This window comes from Bos grunniens, chromosome 17, assembly GCF_055505025.1.
Source record: "Bos grunniens cultivar Pamir isolate PY7600 chromosome 17, Bosgru_T2T1.0, whole genome shotgun sequence".
Classification (NCBI taxonomy): domain Eukaryota; kingdom Metazoa; phylum Chordata; class Mammalia; order Artiodactyla; family Bovidae; genus Bos; species Bos grunniens.
Genome location: NC_141181.1, coordinates 54,073,646 through 54,093,716, shown reverse-complemented (window position 1 = coordinate 54,093,716; position 20,071 = coordinate 54,073,646). Strand labels below are relative to the sequence as shown.

At 44.5% G+C, this 20,071-nt stretch overlaps 1 protein-coding gene across 11 annotated transcripts in view; it reads right to left on the bottom strand.

The window, feature by feature from the left end:
• Positions 1-20,071, bottom strand: part of KDM2B (lysine demethylase 2B) — a 118,719-nt gene that overhangs the window by 40,516 nt on the left and 58,132 nt on the right. For all 11 annotated transcript variants that reach the window (XM_086347619.1, XM_086347616.1, XM_086347618.1 and 8 more), the window contains one exon: positions 4,149-4,235. In XM_086347619.1, the coding sequence (XP_086203745.1) occupies positions 4,149-4,235 (87 nt within the window). The remainder of the gene's footprint in view (positions 1-4,148; positions 4,236-20,071) is intronic.

Sequence of the window (20,071 nt, the reverse complement as noted above, 5' to 3'; positions counted from 1 at the left end):
GAAATAAATCCTGCCAACTGACATCTTGATCTCAGACTTCTGGCTTCCATAAAGGTGAGAAAATTAATTTTTCTGTCATTTCAGCCCCTCAGTCTGGGGTATTTTGTTATGCTGGCCCTTGCAAACTCATACAATTAACTTCAAATAATTCATAGGAAAAAAAACTCGAATGGCTCTAATGAAAAAGACAGGCAATATGAGACTTCCGTGGTGTCCAGTGGTTAAGATTCTGAGCTTCCAGTGCAGGGGGCATGGGTTCCATCTCTGGTCAGGGAATTAAGATCCCATATGCTGCGTGGCACATGCAGCCAAAAATTTTTTTAACTGAAAAAAAAAAGATAGGCAATAGGTGTTGGGTGAAGATGTGGAGAAATTGGAACTCTTGTAATTGCCGAGGGGAACACAAAATGCTGTAGCCACTTTGGGAAACAGTCTGGCAGTTCCTCATAGAGTTACCATCTGGCAAGCCAATTGCATGGAGAAGGCAATGGCAACCCACTCCAGTACTCTTGCCTGGAAAATCCTGTGGACGGAGGAGCCTGGTGGGCTGCTGTCTATGGAGTCGCACAGAGTCAGACACGACTGAGCAACTTCACTTTCACTTTTCACTTTCGTGCACTGGAGAAGGAAATGGCAACCCACTCCAGTGTTCTTGCCTGGAGAATCCCAGGGACGGGGAAGCCTGATGGGCTGCCCTCTATGGGGTCACACAGAGTCGGACACGACTGAAGCAACTTAGCAGCAGCAGCAAGCCAATTGCATGCCTAGGTTTCTACCCAAGAGAAATGAAAACATAACTTCACATAAAAACCTGTACATAAATTATTCATGGAATCAATCACAATAGCCAAAAGGGAGAAAGAGCACAAATGCCCTTGGACAGATGAACAGATAAACGGACTGTGGTCCATCCGTACAATGGAATATTATTCAACCCTATAAAGGCATAAAATACTGATAGATGCACAATGGAGATGAACCTTGGAAACATTCTGCTAAGTGAAAGTAGTCACAAAAGGCCACATACTGTATAATTCTATTTATATGAAATGTCCAGAATAGGCAAATCCATGGAGACAGAAAGTTTCCAGGGGTTGGGGGAAGGGGAACTGACTGTGGATGGAGTTTCTTCTAAGGGGTAAGAAAATGTTCTAAAATGAAGATTGTGGTTGTGGGGATGGTTCCACAACTCTGAATATTTTCAATATATTAAAAACATTTAACTATACACTTTAAGTGGGAGAACCATAAAGTATGGGAGTCTTATTTATTATAAGATTAAAAAAAAAAAAAGAAATGCCTGCTACCATGAGCATTGTTAAATGTCAAAGGCTCGCTCTTCTCCCTCCCACCCACTCTTTCCCAACCTGCCTAAGGGTTCCAACTTCTCCGACCCATGTTGACACCAGCCATGCATTATAGTCCCATGCTTATAAACCAATCCTCCAGAGGAAACTTCAATAAGAACTACTGCCCCCAGAAGCCAGCTTCTTGTTTACAGACCTTAAGAGGAAAGGGGGCAGAGGTTTGAATAAAAAAAAAAAAAACGCCTAGAAGCAGAAGACAGGGCACATTTATGATCCTGAAGTGATCTCCAGAAAGGCTGGTCTGAACACCTCCATCAACTCTGAGATTACAGTGAACAATGCCAAGTGGGTTCCTTTTGAAGCCCATGTTCTACAAACGCCAATCCATTCCACGAAGCAGTTCTTCCACCATGAGGGAAGCCGGCAGCAAGGCAAAGCCACGGTATCCTCTACAAGTTCAAAGCAACCATGGGGCCTGGCTGGGCTATTTCAAGGTGCCATGTGTGCAAGTACAGTCTGTGATCCGACAAATGACATTTATATTTCTGCCCATTTAGGGGAAAGTCAGCTCTGAAACCCCACGCATGTCCACAGATCGGGGAGCTAAAGGTAGAAGATGTGGAGGCAAATCCTTTTCAATCCTATGGCCACTTCAGTTCCCACTAAGCTTCAGACAGAATCAGAATTCAACACCCACAAGGAATTGGGTGCCTTCTCTCCATTAACAAGTCCACATTTAGGAAGATAATCAAAGATAATCAAAAAGGTTAACAGGATAACCCAGAACAGCAATGTCCAACAGAAACATAATGTGAGCCACATAAGTACTTGAAGCCACTCTTTAAAAGATAAAAAGAAACAGGTGAAATGAGTATTAATAATCCATTTTGTTTAATGGATTATCGGGCTTCCCTGGTCACAGATGGTAAAGAATCTGCCTGCAATGCAGGAGACCCAGGTTTGATTCCTGGGACGGGAAGATTCCCTGGAGGAGGGCATGGCAACCCACTCCAGTATTCTTGCCTGGAGAATTCCATGGACAGAGGAGCCTGGCAGGCTACAGTCCATGGGGTCACAAAGAGTCGGACACAATTGAGTGACTAACACACAAATATGATCATTTCAATGAGGGTTGCCAGATTCAGCAAATAAAAATACAGCCATATTACATTTCAGAAAAGAACAAAAACTTTTTTAGCATAAATATATCCCATGTAATATATGGGACATATTAAACTAAAAAGCTGTCTGTTTAATTGTCTGAAAATCTGAAGTTCAAATTTAAATGAGCTTCCTTTTTCAAATCTGGCAACCCTAATTTCAACATGCAATCAATATATGCGGTATTGTACACTGTTATTTTTTATATTGTCTTTAAAATCTGTTATGTATATTATACCGGCAGCACCTCTTAATTTAAGCTTGCTGTATCTAAAGTGCTTAATAGCCACACATGGCTCATGGCCTTTTGGACAGTACAGATTGAGAAAGTTCTAGAAAGTTCCTCTCAGTGTTTTTTATAACAGTAAAAAATCAGAAATTAGCAAAATACCCATCAACAGGAAGGCTGCTTAGTTTACAACCAACATTTGGAGAACTTACCATGAGTCAGCCCTTGTCCTATGGACTCTGCATGTGTTATTTTTAGTCCTCACAATGACCACTCAAAGTAGGTGCCGGTATAACACCTTTCTACAAATGAGGAAGCAAGGCTCTTGGAACTCATATGACTTGCTCAAGAAAGTGAGGAAGCCAAGACAGACTGATGACAGATGAATGGGTTCACATATATATATCCCACCCTAGATACACCAAGATGTTATTGGTTTTCTCTGGACGGAAGACACTGGGGCAGGTATTGGTTGAAAGTTAGGTCTCTGCCGTCAGTTAGACCTATGTTTGCATCCTCGGCTCTGCCAAGTAACCTAACAAGTAACTTCGCCTTTTTAAGCCTCGGTTTCCCCATTGGTAAAACAAATCATAAGTCTATTCACTGGATTGTGGGAGTCTAAATAAAACAGGGCATGTAGATGACTAAGTTCTCAGTGACAGTACTACTACTCTTCTCAGCATCCTTGTCCATTCCTGTTTGATTAGATTTTTCATGGTAAGCATCAACCCTTCCTATGGTTTTTGTTTTTTGGTCACACTGCAAGGCATGCAGGATATTAATTCTCTGACCAGGGATTGAACCTGTGTCCCTTGCAGTGGAAGCACAGAGTCCTACCCACTGGACTTCCAGGGAATTCCCAAGGATCCATTCAGAAAGAGGAAAAAATTTAACTTTGAAAAGAGGAGAAAACAGATTTCCTGTGGTGAAACAGGGATTTCACTGTGGTCTAGTGGCTAAGACTCTGCTCCCAATGCAGGGGGCCTGGGTTTGGTCCCTGGTGAGGGAACAAGATACTACATGCTGCAACTAAAGATTCCACGTGCCTCAACTAAAACAGACACAGTCAAATACATAAAAATTTTTTTAAAAAAGGAGAAAACAGCCCATGAAGCAGCTGGAGGACAAAGGAAGGACGGAGATAGAGAAGCAAGGAGAGAGGGGAGGAAAAGAAGAAAGATCATCTAGTGACAGGCAAAGGTGAGGTATCATTTCCCTGCAGTTTTCTGCGTGACCACAAAGGGGCACTGCCTGCAGTTTCCACAGCAAGGGGAAATGATCCCCCTTGGAAAAACAAAAACTTGCAAGGAAAAAAAATCACCAGCACCATTCATATGGACTCGGAGGCCTCTCCCTGGAGTTCCCCCTGAAAAGCTGCCGACATTCATCTTACAGGAGATGTGAAAAAGCAGTGGATACGGTCTCCCAGCTGTGGGTGATCTGTGTCTTACCTTTGGAGTCTTCTTTGGCCAAGTGACTACGGGGACCCCAGTGATGGCCAGACTGGGGTCGTCCTCCGCGTGCTCCTTCAGGACATTCTGTAGTCAAGCAAAGGAGCCATATTAGCCCAGGGTACAGGAGATGTCTCTGAAGGGAGTGGAGGCTGGCCCTTACCCAGCAAAAGACAAAGTTCTCTGCAGCTTCACTGCCTGCCCCCTGACTCCACCAATACTCACATGCTCAATAGAAACCAAGTTGCCAGGGTTCCCCAGGCTCCGTAAAACACAAAACATCCCCTTCTCCAAAAAAGTTTTTAAAAAGCAAATCGCCCACCTCCCTGAGACTGCCACGAACATATTGCTCACTGACCATACGACAACAAACATTTGTCCAGAGCACCAAAGACTCTCATGGACCCAGCCTCCTTTAATCCTTACACCGTCCTCTGGGAGGTGCTTGCTGGGCAGCGGTCTAATAAATCCTCTAACGTACAAGAATTCAACTATGTCCTCAGAGAAACAAACAAAGCAAACATGAGGTCTCACCGATGAGCCCTGACTCTGGTTTTTCACCAGTCAGCAAGTACGCCCTAGGTCCTCTCATCCTGGTGTGTAAAGACATGTCTTTGTTTTTTGCATCAAGGTCCCTAAACATAAGTACTCAGTCAACGGACAAATGATGGCAGAAAAAAATGGGCTGTGATGGACACAGCCGGACTTTGTGCAGGTCTCCCTCGTGGCACTTCATGGTCACTCCTTTGTAGGTGGTTTCAATGCTTTACAGGGTAATCCTGACTTTAGCAGCTTTTGGTGTTGTGTGCAGCCAACTGCAGAACCTCAAGGTGTAAGATGTCACTCTGCTGAATTATCCCTATCCAGTAAGGCAACCAAGATTCAGAAATGCTCAAAGGACTTGGATGCCATCCCAGACCAAGAGGGCAGAGCCTTGAACCCTGCTCTACGGCACCAGACTTCCTGCCCCATGACCATGTCATGGGATGCATCCACATGGGATTTGGGGCTGAATCCGCACCATACCATAAGAAAGTGTTGAGGGATGGACAGGGAACTGTTACTGGTTTATTCTGACCCCAACCACTAATTTTTGGATTGCACAAAAAACACTCCTGCAGAGACATCCAAGGACAGAGTAAGTTGCATAGCAGCACTTAACAGGAAGTGCAAAAGAGCTCAGAAGATAAATGTAGGTGAAGATGATTTTAACTCACTTTCCCTAGTCTTCACCAGAAAGAATCCAATTCACTTCTAATTTATTCTCCTGATTTTCCTGCTTTAATTTTCAATTGGTTGCCTGATTTTTCAAACTGTGCTTTATTACCTCAAACACGCCTGAATAACTCCCTCCTCTTCCCACGGAAGGAGGCCAACAGCAAGGTCAGGGGCTTGGGCTCCGGGTTCAATTCTTAGCACGTACAACTTTCTCCAAGTCCAACAGTCAACGTCAATGATTTATAAACGCTGTTTTTATAAAATGTCTTGGTTCACTGCGATATCCCCCAGCCTTACACAATGACTAACCTACGGGAAGCCTCCAGTAAATATCTTAAAAAAATGAAGCCACAAATCCCCAAAGAGGGACTTTCTGCTGAATGTCTGACCTCAAATCTGTCAAGGTTGACACACACAAGCAAACTCTGAGAGACTATCACAGCCAAGGGGTGAGAGAAAGCACACAAGGAAAAACTGAGGAAAAGTGAATAAATTATACACTTAACAACAATGTATCAATAATGTTTCATTAGAAGTAACAAATGCACCATATTAAGGTAGGATGTTAGTAACTTGGGGAAATAGGGTGTAGGGTATGTGGAAACTCTGTATTATGTGCAGAATTTTTCTGAAAATCTAAAACTGTTCTAAAACACAAATCAACAATTACACTTCTAAAACAATTTTAAAATAATTTTAAAACAATAGCGATGAGAAAATAATCATTTTAAAAATGCTAATAAGACAGTAGTAACAGTTACAATAAAGGAAAACAGGATTCTTAGGCTGCCAATTTTGCTAACACCTATGCAGCATATTTAAAAAATAATACAACAGAAGGGAAACAAGCAGACACGATTCATCTCCGGTATGGACTTCACATGGAGCATCAGAGGCAACCAAAAGCTGGGGCAGTGGCAGCGATCGTGCCTGGAGGAGGGAGTATTTGACCACTAACATTGTTTTTTGTTTGTTTGTTTTGGGGTTTTTTGGATGCACCACCAAATCTTAGTTCCCCAATCAAGGATAAAGAACCCGTGACCCCAGCAATGGAAACGCAGAGTCCTAACCACTGGATTGCCAGGGAATTTCCACTCACGTTGTTTAGAGCTGCCAATTCCTGGTGATGATAAAAAGCAAATCAACTTTTTATCAGCTTCATTTTTTAAATTATGGCTTTCACAGACACTGCACCCCTCAGAAGTTGCATCCGAATGGGCCATTTCCACAGCCCTCTCCCCACCTTGGTCCACCTCTAGGAGTAGGTGGAAGCAGCCAGGTTGAGAGAATGTACACATCAGGAGGGCAGGCACCTCACATTGTGTTGAATGAAAGGATGGGAGTAAGAGGCCCTGAGGTCTTGCTCCGCAGCGGGCACCATAATAAACATCGCATGTCCACACTCTCATCCAATCCTCTTGGCCACCCTGTGGGATGAACGACCATTTCCACAGGGCAGATGAGAAGGGCAGGGCTCAAGGGGGGAAGGGAACTGTTGACTAGCACTCAGCCAGGAAGGGCTGGAGGCTCTTGATGACCTTGGCTCTTTAACCTTGGCATCATTCAGCCCGTCTCTGAAAAGGGAATGGAACCATGTTCACAGTAACACTGTTCACAACAGCCAAACAGCAGGAACAACCCAAGTGTCCACGGATGGATAAATGGATAACATACAACCCATGGAATATTATACAGCCTGAAAAAGGAAGGGAATTCTGTCACATGCTATAACAACGATAAACCTGAACGACGTTACGCTCAGTGAAATAAGCCAAACACAAAAGGACAAGAACCACATGAAGCCACTAATATGAGGTGCCTAAAGCAGTAAATTCATAAAAGTGTAAAGTAGAAAGCTGGTAGCCATGGGTGGGGGGAGGGGACAAGTGGGGAGTTACTGTTTAATGGATATGGAGGGGATTTTCTTTAATTTTTTTTCTGGATATAGAGTTTTAAGTTCAGGAAGATCAAAAAGCTCTGGCTATGGATGGTGATGGTTGCACAACAATGGAAATGTACTTAATGTCACTGAACTGAATGCTTAAACATGGTTAAAATTTTATGTTATGTATATTTTACCACTGGCTGAGGGGTGAAGAATCCACTCGCCAAAGCAAGGGACTCGGGTTCAATGCCTGGGTCAGAAAGATCCCCTGGAGGAGGACATGGCAACCCACTCCAGTATTCTTGCCTAGGAAATGCCATGGACAGAGGAGCCTGGTGGGCTACAGTCCACGGGGCTGCAAAACAGTGCAGACACTACTTTGCAACTAAACAACAATATTTTTAACTATTATATTTTAAAATATTTTTATCTATTTTTAACTGGGGAGGAAGAAGTGGGGCAAAGCAGTCCCTCCCTAAGGAATGGATCCAGGACTTCCCTGAATGGTGGTCCAGTGGTTGGAAATCTGCCTGCCAATGCAGGGAACATGGGTTCGATCCCTGGTTGGGGAAGATTCCACATGTTGAGGAGTAACTAAGCTGGCGAACCACAACTGCTGAGCCTGAGGCATGCCTAGAGCCCATGCTCCACAACAAGGAAGCCTCCAAACTGAGAAGTCCACGTACCACAACAAAGAGCAGCACTCTCTCGCCACAACTAGACAAAGGCTCCCTGCAGCGACAAAGACCCAGCACAGCCATTAATAAATAAAGGAATGGATTCAAGACCTTCTAGAAAGTACAAGTTGGGCACATACTACCTCTCCAGTTAAACTTTTGCTGTTATGCCTGGGACGACACTAGTTTTAGAGTCAGAAGATCTAGGACAACCTGTGGGATCTCGGGTAAGCCACAGCTTCCTAACGTGTGGCCCTGGGGTGGAGCAGCGATGTCTGCACCCTGATAGGAGGCTACAAAGCTGGAGGTAATTTTACTACCATTCTTAGGAACATTTGTTGAGTGCTTGCCCTAAACGTTAAAATGATCTCAACTGGGAGACTTCCCTGGTGGTCCAGTGGTAAAGAATCCACCTTCTATGCAGGGGATATGGGTTCAATCCCTGGTCTGTGAACTAAGATCTCACACGCCGTGGGGCAACGAGGCCCACAGGCCACAACTAGAGAAACCTGCACGCTGCAATAAAGACCTAGCAAGCGCGGCCAAAAAAGAAAAAAAAAAATTCCTACCTGTGGGGTAGGACTGATTCTCCCTGTTTCACAAAAGCAGAAACTAAACTTGAGAGGTTCACTGATATAGTTCAAGGTCACAGAGCTGAGAGGTGGGCAGAAGCCGGCATTGACCTGGTCCATCTGATGACAAGCCTAAAAGAGTAACACTGGGCGGTAAAGCCTCAGGAGATCATGGCAGCAACCTCTCCAGCTGATCCTACCCCATTATTAAAAAGACACCTAGGAGAAAATCTGGGCTTAGAGTTACCATTCAACTCGCAAATACAGAAATGAATCACAGTCACCTGTTCTTTGCCAAGAAGAGAGAGAACTAATTTGACTACTAATGCCTTTACAAAGCATCTCAAACAGCTCCCCCAAATCACAGAAGAGGTCTGTGCCCCCCATATCACAGAAGAGGCTTCCATGACCAAATTGGGCCTGCACAACCATGAAGTTTTGCTGACATTTCATGGTTCTTACTAACCCATATGAATTTCACACCCTCCTCCACAATACATCAGTTTGTTTTTTCTAAAAATGTTTCCTGCCCACCCCCCAAAATCATTAACACAAAAAGAGCTTTTCAGGAAGATAGTGCATGTGTAACCAAAGCTTATATGGTTATGAATACATGTACAGATATCTGGCCATATGGTTGGGAGGGGGCGGGGCAGAGGACTTCCACAGGACTTTCTGCCCCCACCCCCCATCCCAACCTTTAACTCTAGGCTAGGCATGACAAACTCAAATGCCTCCAGGAACCAATCAGGTAAAGTGAAAAATATAAATGGACCAGAAAGACAGAGAGTGGTGTGGTCACCTGTGGCAAACTAGAGATCACATGCCCTATTTAAAGATAGCAGATGCTTTCTAATTTCAACCTACTAACCTCCTGTGGGAATGAAAGCCCCACTAGATCTCTGATTTTCAGAAGAAACCAAAGATCCAGAGTTTTATTTGAAATCTTTCCAATTTCAAATGTTGGCAACTGACTGAAAATTTAAAAAAAAATAAAAAACAAACAACACTTGTGAGCCAAATATATCTGTGGGCTGGCTTGGGCCACGGGGTGACCAGTTTACAAAGACTACTCTGCGTATGATTGAAAATAGTTGCCTTGGTTTGGTTTGAGTTTCCTTCTGAACTGTCTCAAGATTTCCTGTCATTTCACTATCAGAGCTGGAGTCAGTGACTCACAAGCATTCAAGTGAGGCAGGCCTCTTTAGAGGAATGTCTGGTTACAAAAATCTATTACTGAAGTCATAAGTATTATTAATAATTAAGACATAATTATAAATAATAATTAAAATTAATAGACACCTCCCCAAGTATCCCTCAGTCGGGGATCTCACACACTTCCTGAAGGAAGCGATACCTCTCCACATGTGGCTGTCAGTGGCCACCAGGGGGCGCTCTGGGCTCTGTCCCTCAGGGAAGTATTGTGTTTTCATTTGTATGTGACAGGCTGCAGGAAGAGGAGATTATTCTAATTGGACATTTTCTCTCTGAGAAATAAATTGCGCTGAAGGGAATCATGTCACTGGCTTCCCTGGGCTCTGCCAGAATTTATACACTCCCTGGGGCTCTTAGAAGCAGAGACGAGGAGGCCTGGGTGCCTGTACCAGCCCAGCACTCTTGGGTTATACCATACAAGCCTTTTAGTAGGAAGCCACAGGGCCGGGTTTCTAGAAAGAGAAAGACTGGGGTCACCAGGCCCTTTCTGCTAGAAACTGCCCTGCTTTTGACCTAACAAGATAACCACAGACAATGGATAAGCTGGGCTTCCACTCTTCCTGATGCCAACTTCTCTCGAAAAGCTTAATTAGTCAACAATGGATTCAGGCCCCATGCTCCCCAGAATGCGGCATTAATAATTAGAAACTGCATCTATAACTGTGACTAAAAATACCAACACTGTGACAGTAAAGCAGAGGCAAGCATCAGGAAAGAAGCCCTAACCACAGGCCTGTAGAGGGAGAGCAACACGGCATGGAGTAGCTCAGGCTGCTGTTGGGGAACTCGGCAGTCTCAGGGGTCCCTCCTGGCCACAGGTAAGGACCCCTGTAAGCAGGCATCAATGCACCTTGGGTCTCCCAAGATCCCTCCCTCCACCCCAGCCCAACCATCTTGTTCAGTTCAGTCGCTCAGTCGTGTCTTGACTCTTTGCGACCCCATGAACTGCAGCACGCCAGGCCTCCCTGTCCATCACCAACTCCCAGAGCCTATCCAAACTCATGTCCATTGAGTCGGTGATGCCATCCAACCATCTCATCCTCTGTCATCCTATTCTCCTCCTGCCTTTAATCTTTCCCAGCATCAGGGTCTTTTCAAATGAGTCAGCTCTTTGCATCAGGTGGCCAAGTATTGGAGTTTCAGCTTCAACATCAGTCCTTCCAATGAACACCCAGGACTGATCTCCTTTAGGATGGACTGCTTGGATCTCCTTGCAGTCCAAGGGACTCCCAACAGTCTTCTCCAACACCACAGTTCAAAAGCATCAATTCTTTAGTGCTCAGCTTTCTTTATAGTCCAACTTCACATCCATACATGACTATTGCAAAAACCATAACCTTGACTAGATGGACCTTTGTTGGCAAAGTAATGTCTCTGCTTTTTAATATGCTGTCTAAGTTGGTCATAACTTTCCTGCCAAGGAATAAGCATCTTTTAATTTCATGGCTGCAATCACCATCTGCAGTGATTTTGGAGCCCAAAAAAATAAAGTCTGACACTGTTTCCCATCTATTTGCCATGAAGTGATGGGACCGGATGCCATGATCTTAGTTTTCTGAATGTTGAGCTTTAAGCCAACTTTTTCACTCTCCTCTTTCACTTTCATCAAGAGGCTCTTTAGTTCTTCTTGTGCCTGCCTATAAAAACCCATCTGTACTGTGCTGAACTGCATCTCTCAAGAAGATATGTTCAGGGAATTCCCTGGTGGTCCAGTGGTTAGGACTCTGTGCTTTCACTGCCAAGGGCCCAGGTTCAACCCCTGGGTCATGGAACTGCATAAGCCCCGAAGTATGGACAAAAATAAATAAATAAAGATATGTTCAAGTCCTAATTCCTGGTACCTGTGAATGTGACCTTACTTGGAAAAAGGGTCTTAGCAGATGTAATTAGTTAAGGGGTCTCAAGAAGTAATTTTGGATAGGGTAGACCCTACATCCAGTGACTGATGTCTTTATCAAAGAAAGGAGGGGGGCTTCCCTGATGGCTCAGTGGTAAAGAATCCACCTGTCAATGCAGGAGTCGAGGGTTTGGTTCCTGATCTGGGACTATCCCACATGCCTCGGAGCAACTAAGCCCATGTGCCACAACTACTGAGCCTGTGCTCTGGAGCCTGGAGCCACAACTACTGAAGACCGTGTACCCTAGCGCTTGTGCTTCGCAACAAGAGAAGCAACTGCAATGAGAAGCCTGTGCACCACAACAAAGAGTAGTCCCTGCTTGCCACAATTAGAGAATAGTCCACACAGCAACAAAAACCCAGCACAGCAAAAAATAAATAAAATTGTTTTAAAAATAAGAGAAAGGAGAGATTTGAACAGAGACATAAAGGAGAAGGCCATGGGAAGACAGAGGCAGAGACGGGAAGGACACAACCACAAGCTAAAGAACTCCAGGCAATACCAGAATCTGGAAGAGCAAGGAAGGATCCTCCCCAGAGCCTTCCCAGGGAGCACACCTCGATTTCTGACTTTTAGCCTCTGGAACTGTTAGAGAATCAATTTCTATTGTTTTAATCACCAAGTTTGTGGTCATTTGTTATGGCAGCCCACAGAAAACGAACACACCATATGATGTCATAGTGCATCACAATTAAAGGGAGCTTCCCTGGTGGCTCAGTGATAAAGAATCTGCCTGCCAATGCATGAGACTCGGATTCGATCCCTGAGTAGGGAAGATTCCCCTGGGGAAGGAAATGGCAACCCACTCCAGTATTGTTGCCTGGAAAATTCCATGGACAGAGGAGCCTGATGGGTTAGAGGAGCCCTGTCTTTCCATGGAGTCGCAAAAGGAGTCGGACACAACTTGGAGACTAAATAACAACAAACATCATGATTAAAAGCTTATTAGCTACATGATTTGGGCAAATCACCACATCTCACTGAGACTCAGGTTCCTGTCTAAGAAATGGATTAATAACTGTCTCCACCTTGCCAGGATCATAACGCATGGAAAGTATTTGGCATGTGGATAATGCTCAATAAACGTTGCGTGCATGCATGCTAAGTCTCTGACTGTTTGTGACCCTATGGACTGTGCCAAAGTCTTCTGCATTGGCAAGTTCTTTACCACTCATGCCATCTGGGAGCAGAAACAAATGTTAGTCAATCTCTTCTGGCTTATGCCATATTTCCAGTTGGGATATGCTGTCCCCATTCTCTGTTTGCAGAATTCATCCATTTAACAAGATCTAAGCATAGGGGACAGAGAAGGCAATGGCACCCTACTCCAGTACTCTTGCCTGGAAAATCCCATGGATGGAGGAACCTGGTAGGCTGCAGTCCATGGGGTCGCTAAGAGTCGGACACGACTGAGCGACTTCACTTTCACTTTTCACTTTCATGCACTGGAGAAGGAAATGGCAACCCACTCCAGTGTACTTGCCTGGAGAATCCCAGGGATGGGGGAGCCTGGTGGGCTGCCGTCTATGGGGTCGCACAGAGTGGGACATGACTGAAGCAACTTAGCAGCAGCACCAGCAAGCATAGGGGGGAAAATTTTTTAAGTTTATTTAGTTGGAACGACAGTTTAAAAGCTGATTTAGCTGCACAACTAGAGGGGATAAAAATGTGATTCAGGGACCAAGAAGCTAATTTTAAGCCAAGGGCCCCTAAGTGGCATGGATCAACATATCCATTTTTCAGGCCTAGGGGTACACAGGTGTCTAGAACTCAGATCTTCTGCCCCTCACTGCTCTCCTTCATTCTCCTGAAGTGGTATCAGCAGCATACTCAGAATACATATGGCTTAGGTGACAGGCCTGTCTCATTTATCCCTGCATCAATGCTCTATCCGTTCACAGCTCATCCAAAATACCAAACCCAGGGCTCAGTATAACATGCAGCCCCAGGCAGAAGAGCCTCAGCGACGACTGGAGGCCTGACCCCCTGACCAGGCTGAATCTGGTTGTCCCCTGTTTTCTATACTCTGGGTCATCTTCAGGGTGAACAAAACAAGCTGTAGCCCCTCCACTGGCTTCCCACCTTCTGGCTCCTCTGAAGCAGGCAGGGTATGATGGCTTTTAAAAAGCCAACAGTGTTGGAGGTCTGGGTTCTACATCTCACTGTTTCACAAAAGAGCAAGACCCAGGAAGGGCAACTTAGATAAGCAGGTGTGTTCTCGGGGGCAGACCTGATGACCCCAAGGGAGAAAAGCTGCACACACCTTCCTTTTACAGTCATGAGTTTCACACACACTCTCACAATTGACCTTTAATGAGCCTGCTCTCACTCCACGGTATCAGTGAGCTCAGCTCTAGCTCACTGAGTACTTAAAGGCCCTGTTCTAAGGCTTTTTAAATATGTCACCTCACTAAACTCGATGAGGCATGATTCCTTCTATCCCTATTTTACTACATTCCCCCAGAGCAGTCAGCTGATTAATGGATGGTGCAGGGGAGTCAACCCGATTCCAGAACCTTTGGTCTTAAAAGATTATACCTGTTTGGGTGATGCACTCTTATTTTGGATTGTTTCCTAGTTGGGTTTTGATGAAAGAGCAATACCATTGATCTCTTTTTTAGTGTTTAAAAATAAAAACAGTAACACCTGAAAGCAGTCACCCCTCACTGTCTCTTTCAGCTCCTTGATTCCACTCTGCCCCACAATTCTATGCAGCCCCATAATTCTGTGCAGTCCCATAACTCCATGCAGCCCCATAATTCCTTGCAGACCCACAGTTCCATGCAGCCCCATAATTCTATGCAGTCCCATAATCCCACACAGACCCACAATTCTATGCAATCCCACAATTCCATGCAGACCCACAGTTTTATGTGGCCCCATAATTCCATGCAGCCCCATAATTCCATGCAGTCTCACAATTCCACCAGTTGCATAACTCCGAGGCCCCATAATGCCATGCGGGGCCCACAATTCCATGTGGCCTGACAACTCCATCAGTCTCATAATTCTGTGAGGCCCTCATAGTTCCATGTAATAAGAAAGATGGTTATCCACAGTACACTGGTGTTTCCACCCCTAGCCAGATACTCTGGCAGCCAAAGGAGCACAGAATCATGTAAAAGAGAGCTTGGTATTATCTTAATTAACAAGGACAGATGCAGAATCACCTGGCAAAAACATATCTAATGAAGACTCTCCCATGTCCTATCTCAGTGGTGACTGCGCACTTAGGCCCAAGTCCTCACAAGCTTGCAATGCATCTGGTTATTTTCAAGTCATTTACAACTATTTAGAGTAATGCCCATATGCCCTCCTTCTCTCCCATCAGGAGCCTCAAGCTCTCTCCTTGAGTTCTAGTTGAAAGTATGGACTCTTTAAGGAAGGACAGCATGCAGGCCAATTCCCATCTCACTATGAACTAGTCCGTCCACTGATTAATGGTTGCCAATCCAAGAAAGAAAAGGGAAAAAGACTGCACTGAATTGAACAGCACATGTGTGTGTGCACACACACACACACACTCAAGTCAGCCATGTCTGACTCTCTGCGACCCCGTGGACCGTAGCTCTCCATGCTCTTCTGTCCGTGGGATTTCCCAGGCAAGAATACTAGAGGCGGGGGTTGCCATTTCCTCCTTCAGGGAATCTTTGCCCCTCAAAATTCAGGTGCATGTAAAACTTCAGAGTATGTCCTAATTGGAAAATGGGTCATACTGGATTAGAATGAGACCTAATCTACAGACTGATGTCCTTATGAGAAGAGAAGACACACAGAAACACAGAAAACACAGACTGCCAGTGTAAAAACTGTGGCAGAGACTGGAGTGAGGTAGCTACAAGCCCAGGAACTCTAAGGATTGCCAGCAACCAAGAAAAGCTGGAAGAGATGAGGAAAAATCCTCCCGTAGAGGCTTCAGAGTAAGCATAGTTTTGATTTCAGACTTCTACCTCCCAGAACCATGAGACAATTTCTGTTGTTTGAGCCAGTCTGTGGTACTTTGTTATAGCAGCGCTAGGAAACTAATACAGGTGGTAATCATTAACCCTTAAGCAGGGATAGAGACGCTGAAAGGCAGGGAAAGAGCATGGGAAGGGAGGGGAGCTGGTCAGAGCCAGTCTGACTCTCCTTTGCCTGCTGTCTAAGAATAGCTAATTTTTCTCCGAGGGCTTACTAAGAGAGCTAGGTGCTCATTACCTCATTGTCCCACACAATAATTCAGTGCCCTAGGTTCCTGTTACTATCCTTATTTTACAGTGAAGATATTCCGATTTCAATCAGTTACACATTTCTGAATGGCCAAGGAACCACAGAATCTGGGCTCTGGAGGAACAAAGCACATTTAGTCTAATATCTGAGATTGACATACAAGTAAACAGAAAGGTGATTGACTTGCTCAAGACCACACAGCAAACAGCTAAGAACAGAAATCAAAGGAAAGCATGTTTCATGTCCCCATTTCCTATTTTCCCGTTGCACACAGGCCAACATCCTGCAACCCTAGCAGAATGACTGTCTTAAAAGAGAGTCAGGCTCCGCTGGTGGCTCAGTGGTAAAGAATCCGCCAACCAATGCAGAAGACACGGGGGTTCAATTCCTGATCTGGGACTATTCCACCTGCCTTGGAGTAACTAGGCCTGTGAGCCACAACTGCTGAGCCTGTGCTCTGGAGCCCAGAGCCCCAACCACTGAGCCCACGTGCTGCAACTACTGAAGCCAGTGAGCCCAGAGCCTATGTTCTACAACAGGAGAAGCCACCGCAATGAGAAGGCCTGCTCACTGCAACTAGAGAAGGCCTGCATGTAGTGACGAAGACCCGGCGCAAACAAAAACAAATAAGTAGTTTTAAAAAGAAACAGACACAAAAAAGGAAGCTTTAAAGGGACAAAAAGCAAGTATGAACCAATTAAAAAAAATATATATATATATGTTTATATACATGGATGTGAGGGAAAAAGCTCCAAAAGTATGTTCAGCAGATGACTAACAGAAGTTATTCTCCAGGAAGTCAGAACTGAGGAAGGAGACATTTTCTATCCTGTAACCTGTAATGTTTATTAAAAAAAAAAAAACAAACACCAATCAGTTAAGATTATAATATTATACTCAAAACTTCTTTTTTCCCCTTGGCCATGCAACGTAGCTTGCCCCAACCAGGGACTGAAAACCCAGGCAACAGCAGTGAAAGTCTCAAATCCTAACCACCAGGCTACCAGGGAACTCCCTACACTTACAACTCTTAGACAGGTGAACTATCCAGAATAAATAAGTCCATAAAGACAGAACGCAGGTTGGGGTGAGGGGGGAAATAGAGCCTGACTGCTGATGGTATAAGGCTCTGCCTAAGGTGATGAAAAAGTTCTGAACTAGACAGAGGTGGTGGCTGCACAATACTGTGAATGTGCTTAACACCACTAAACTGTACACTTTAAAATGGTGAAAATCGTAAATCTTCTTTCTTGAAGATTCTAAGCTGGTGATCTAGTCAGTATAATTAATCAATAATGAAAATGGTAAATATACGTTACCACAATTTAAAAATGTACATTATGAATGAAAGAAAAAAAAATGAATTTCTGATAAAAGCTAAAACCTAGCCATCTGGAGACTGACATTAATATTAATACTTTGGGGAGTGTCTCTAATCCCAGGGGGTCTGGTTACCATGAGCCACCATTAGCAGCCATCTCTGAGGCCTCAGAGAAAGAGACAGAAGAAAAGACATCATCTTTTTGCCACAAAAGTCAAAGATCATGACTGATCAATCATCAAGGGGGAACCAACACTGGTGAGAAACACAAATCGTTCAATAGTAGTGGGAGCAGGGGGCATCAGCTAAGAATTCTATCTGGAACCCACATTCCTGAGCTGACTTTTATTTCTCAGCCAGTGCAAAAGAAACCCCAGCATCTGAGAGGAGAGAACAAAAGGACCTATAGCGAGCAGCCAGGAAGAAGCTGTTCACCCTCTGTGACAACACACTCATTCTAGAAGCTAGTCTTAGGTTCAAAATCTCTTCTGGGTCTCTAGGGACGGGGAGGGGCTGATGGCCTGACCAGACAGCCAGGAAGTAGCTCTCCCTACTCTGGAAAAGGTGATTGGTCCACTTCCCCCATGCAGGCCACACAATACTCAGAGATGAGAACAGAGGCTCTGATTTTCCTGGGGCTTTAAGGAGACTTGTCCACCCAATTTATAAGCTCTTTAGCCTGAAAAGGCTTTCCTCAGACAAGACTCAAGACTATAAATATCTCTGAAGACAAGTTAAGTCAATAAATAAGCTAAGTTGGCTAGATTATACCAAAAAGAGATGGGTGAGCCTAATGGTAAGCCAACATTCAGAAGGCAGTAGGGAATGGTGGGGACTGGGGTATATAAGATCATTTGTTACTCATTTCTTGCTGCTACAGTCAATAGGGTCACAAAGAGTGACTAACTTTCACTTTCAGAGTCAGTCAGAAACATAAGCCAGGATAGCCAAGATATTTTAAATAACTCTTGATTTTTTTTCTTTTTCACTTACTCTTCTGATTTTTTAATGTTGGCTGCTGCTGCTGCTACGTCGCTTCAGTCGTGTCCGACTCTGTGCGACCCCATAGACGGCAGACCACCAGGCTCCCCCATCCCTGGGATTCTCCAAGCAAGAATACTGGAGTGGGTTGCCATTTCCTTCTCAAAAGCATGAAAGTGAAAAGTGAGAGAGAAGTCGCTCAGTCGTGTCTGACTCTTAGCGACCTCATGGACTGCAGCCTACCAGGCTCCTCCGTCCATGGGATTTTCCAGGCAAGAGTACTGAAGTGGGGTGTTAATGTTGGCAAATAATTACAAAAATATGTTCAACACTGCACAGGTCAAATGCCATGCCTAGAGGCTAGATTTTGTCCTAAGATTACCAATTTACAGTTTTTGTCCCAGAACCAAATAAATGTGTTGCCTGTTCTGTAAAGAATGCCATTAATAGTCAACTTAAGACCTTCTCCCTAAATTCAGAGTGGCCTCTAAGAGAGAGAATCAGTTTCTCTACAGCAGCCAAACAAAGCATGGTCTAGGAGGTAAGCGCATAGACTTCCCCATCAAGCAGTACATGTGGCCTTGAGCAAGTCACTTAACCTAATCTGTATCTCAATTTTCCCATCTGTAAAATGGGGGTAACAAAAGTAACACAGAGGATTGCTAGGAGGTTTAAACGAATTTATATATGAAAAAGACCTATAGGAGCACACAGTAATTGAAATCCACTCATTATCACACATCATCATGAGCTACCACTGAGCCCCAAGGTGGGGGTTGGGGACGAAAGAGGCTGGGCTCCTTGAAATTTGTCTAAGCTCCTACCCTAGGCCTCCTTCACACTACCACGGGGCCAAGGCTGAATCTAGCCTCAGAGGGCCATCAGGTGGGCACAGGTGAGGGCTACAAGGGGCTGAATCCTATCCCTAGAAAGAAATCTGACCAACCAGGAACTAGCAACACTGCACATGGACATAACAAAGTAAAAAAGGCTCCACAACAACACTTCCTTTTCAGATGAACATGTGTTTTTTAAACTCATTTACAACATTTTGGAAATCTAATGCTATTAGTGATGTTATTATTGATGAAAATACCTTGCTTTCATTTTATAGGACCTTAGAAGAGAAAAGTAGCCACAATGCACAATTCTAAGGCTTCCTTTAGGAAACCCAATATCTAAAACTCCATTCCACAAGATTAGAGGGTCTTAAGCTGGGGTTCAGGAGCAGGCTCAGGAGTCCAAAACCCTCTGATACTGCGTGCAAAATTTTGTGTGTATATGCGTACTTTCATGAAACTCTCAAGAGGTCAAGCAACCTCCCAATCAGTCAAGAATCAGTTTTAAAAAGACCTATTTGAAAGTAAAGATATGCTTTGTGGGCATATTCATCACAAAGTTCTTTTACTTGGCAATTTCCCAGAGTCATGAGATCTGAATTCACAGCATCTGCAGGGAATAACCTGCTATATAAAGTGAGATACACCTGAATTAATGATCCTGTACACCAGCTCCCTCTGCTGGTGGCACCTGTTAAGCTACCTGACACAGCCCCAGGTCTCACCTCCACTAGACCCCAAGAGTTCAGCCCCTGATCGCTGAGCACCTCAAAGGCAGCAGAACAGTCTTAATATTTCTATATCCCAGGATCTGACACAATGTTTTCTAAGTGAACAAATGTACAAATGAACTAATTAACAAATCCTGGGTTGAGTTTGCAGCCATCAAACAAGAGACATGAATTCAGTTTTCAACTCCAGTGGGCAGATGATTCACTTGAGAATCAGACATTGGAGAAGGAAGCCCAAACATCTCTGAGGCCTCACAGCCAAAAACCTTATCAATGCCGAGATAGGAGGCAGTTCCACACAGTGATATCCACACAGGCACTCTGAAGGCTTCATCCTGACCCTACTGTCCAGATATAGGTGACAGAGCTGTCCCCGC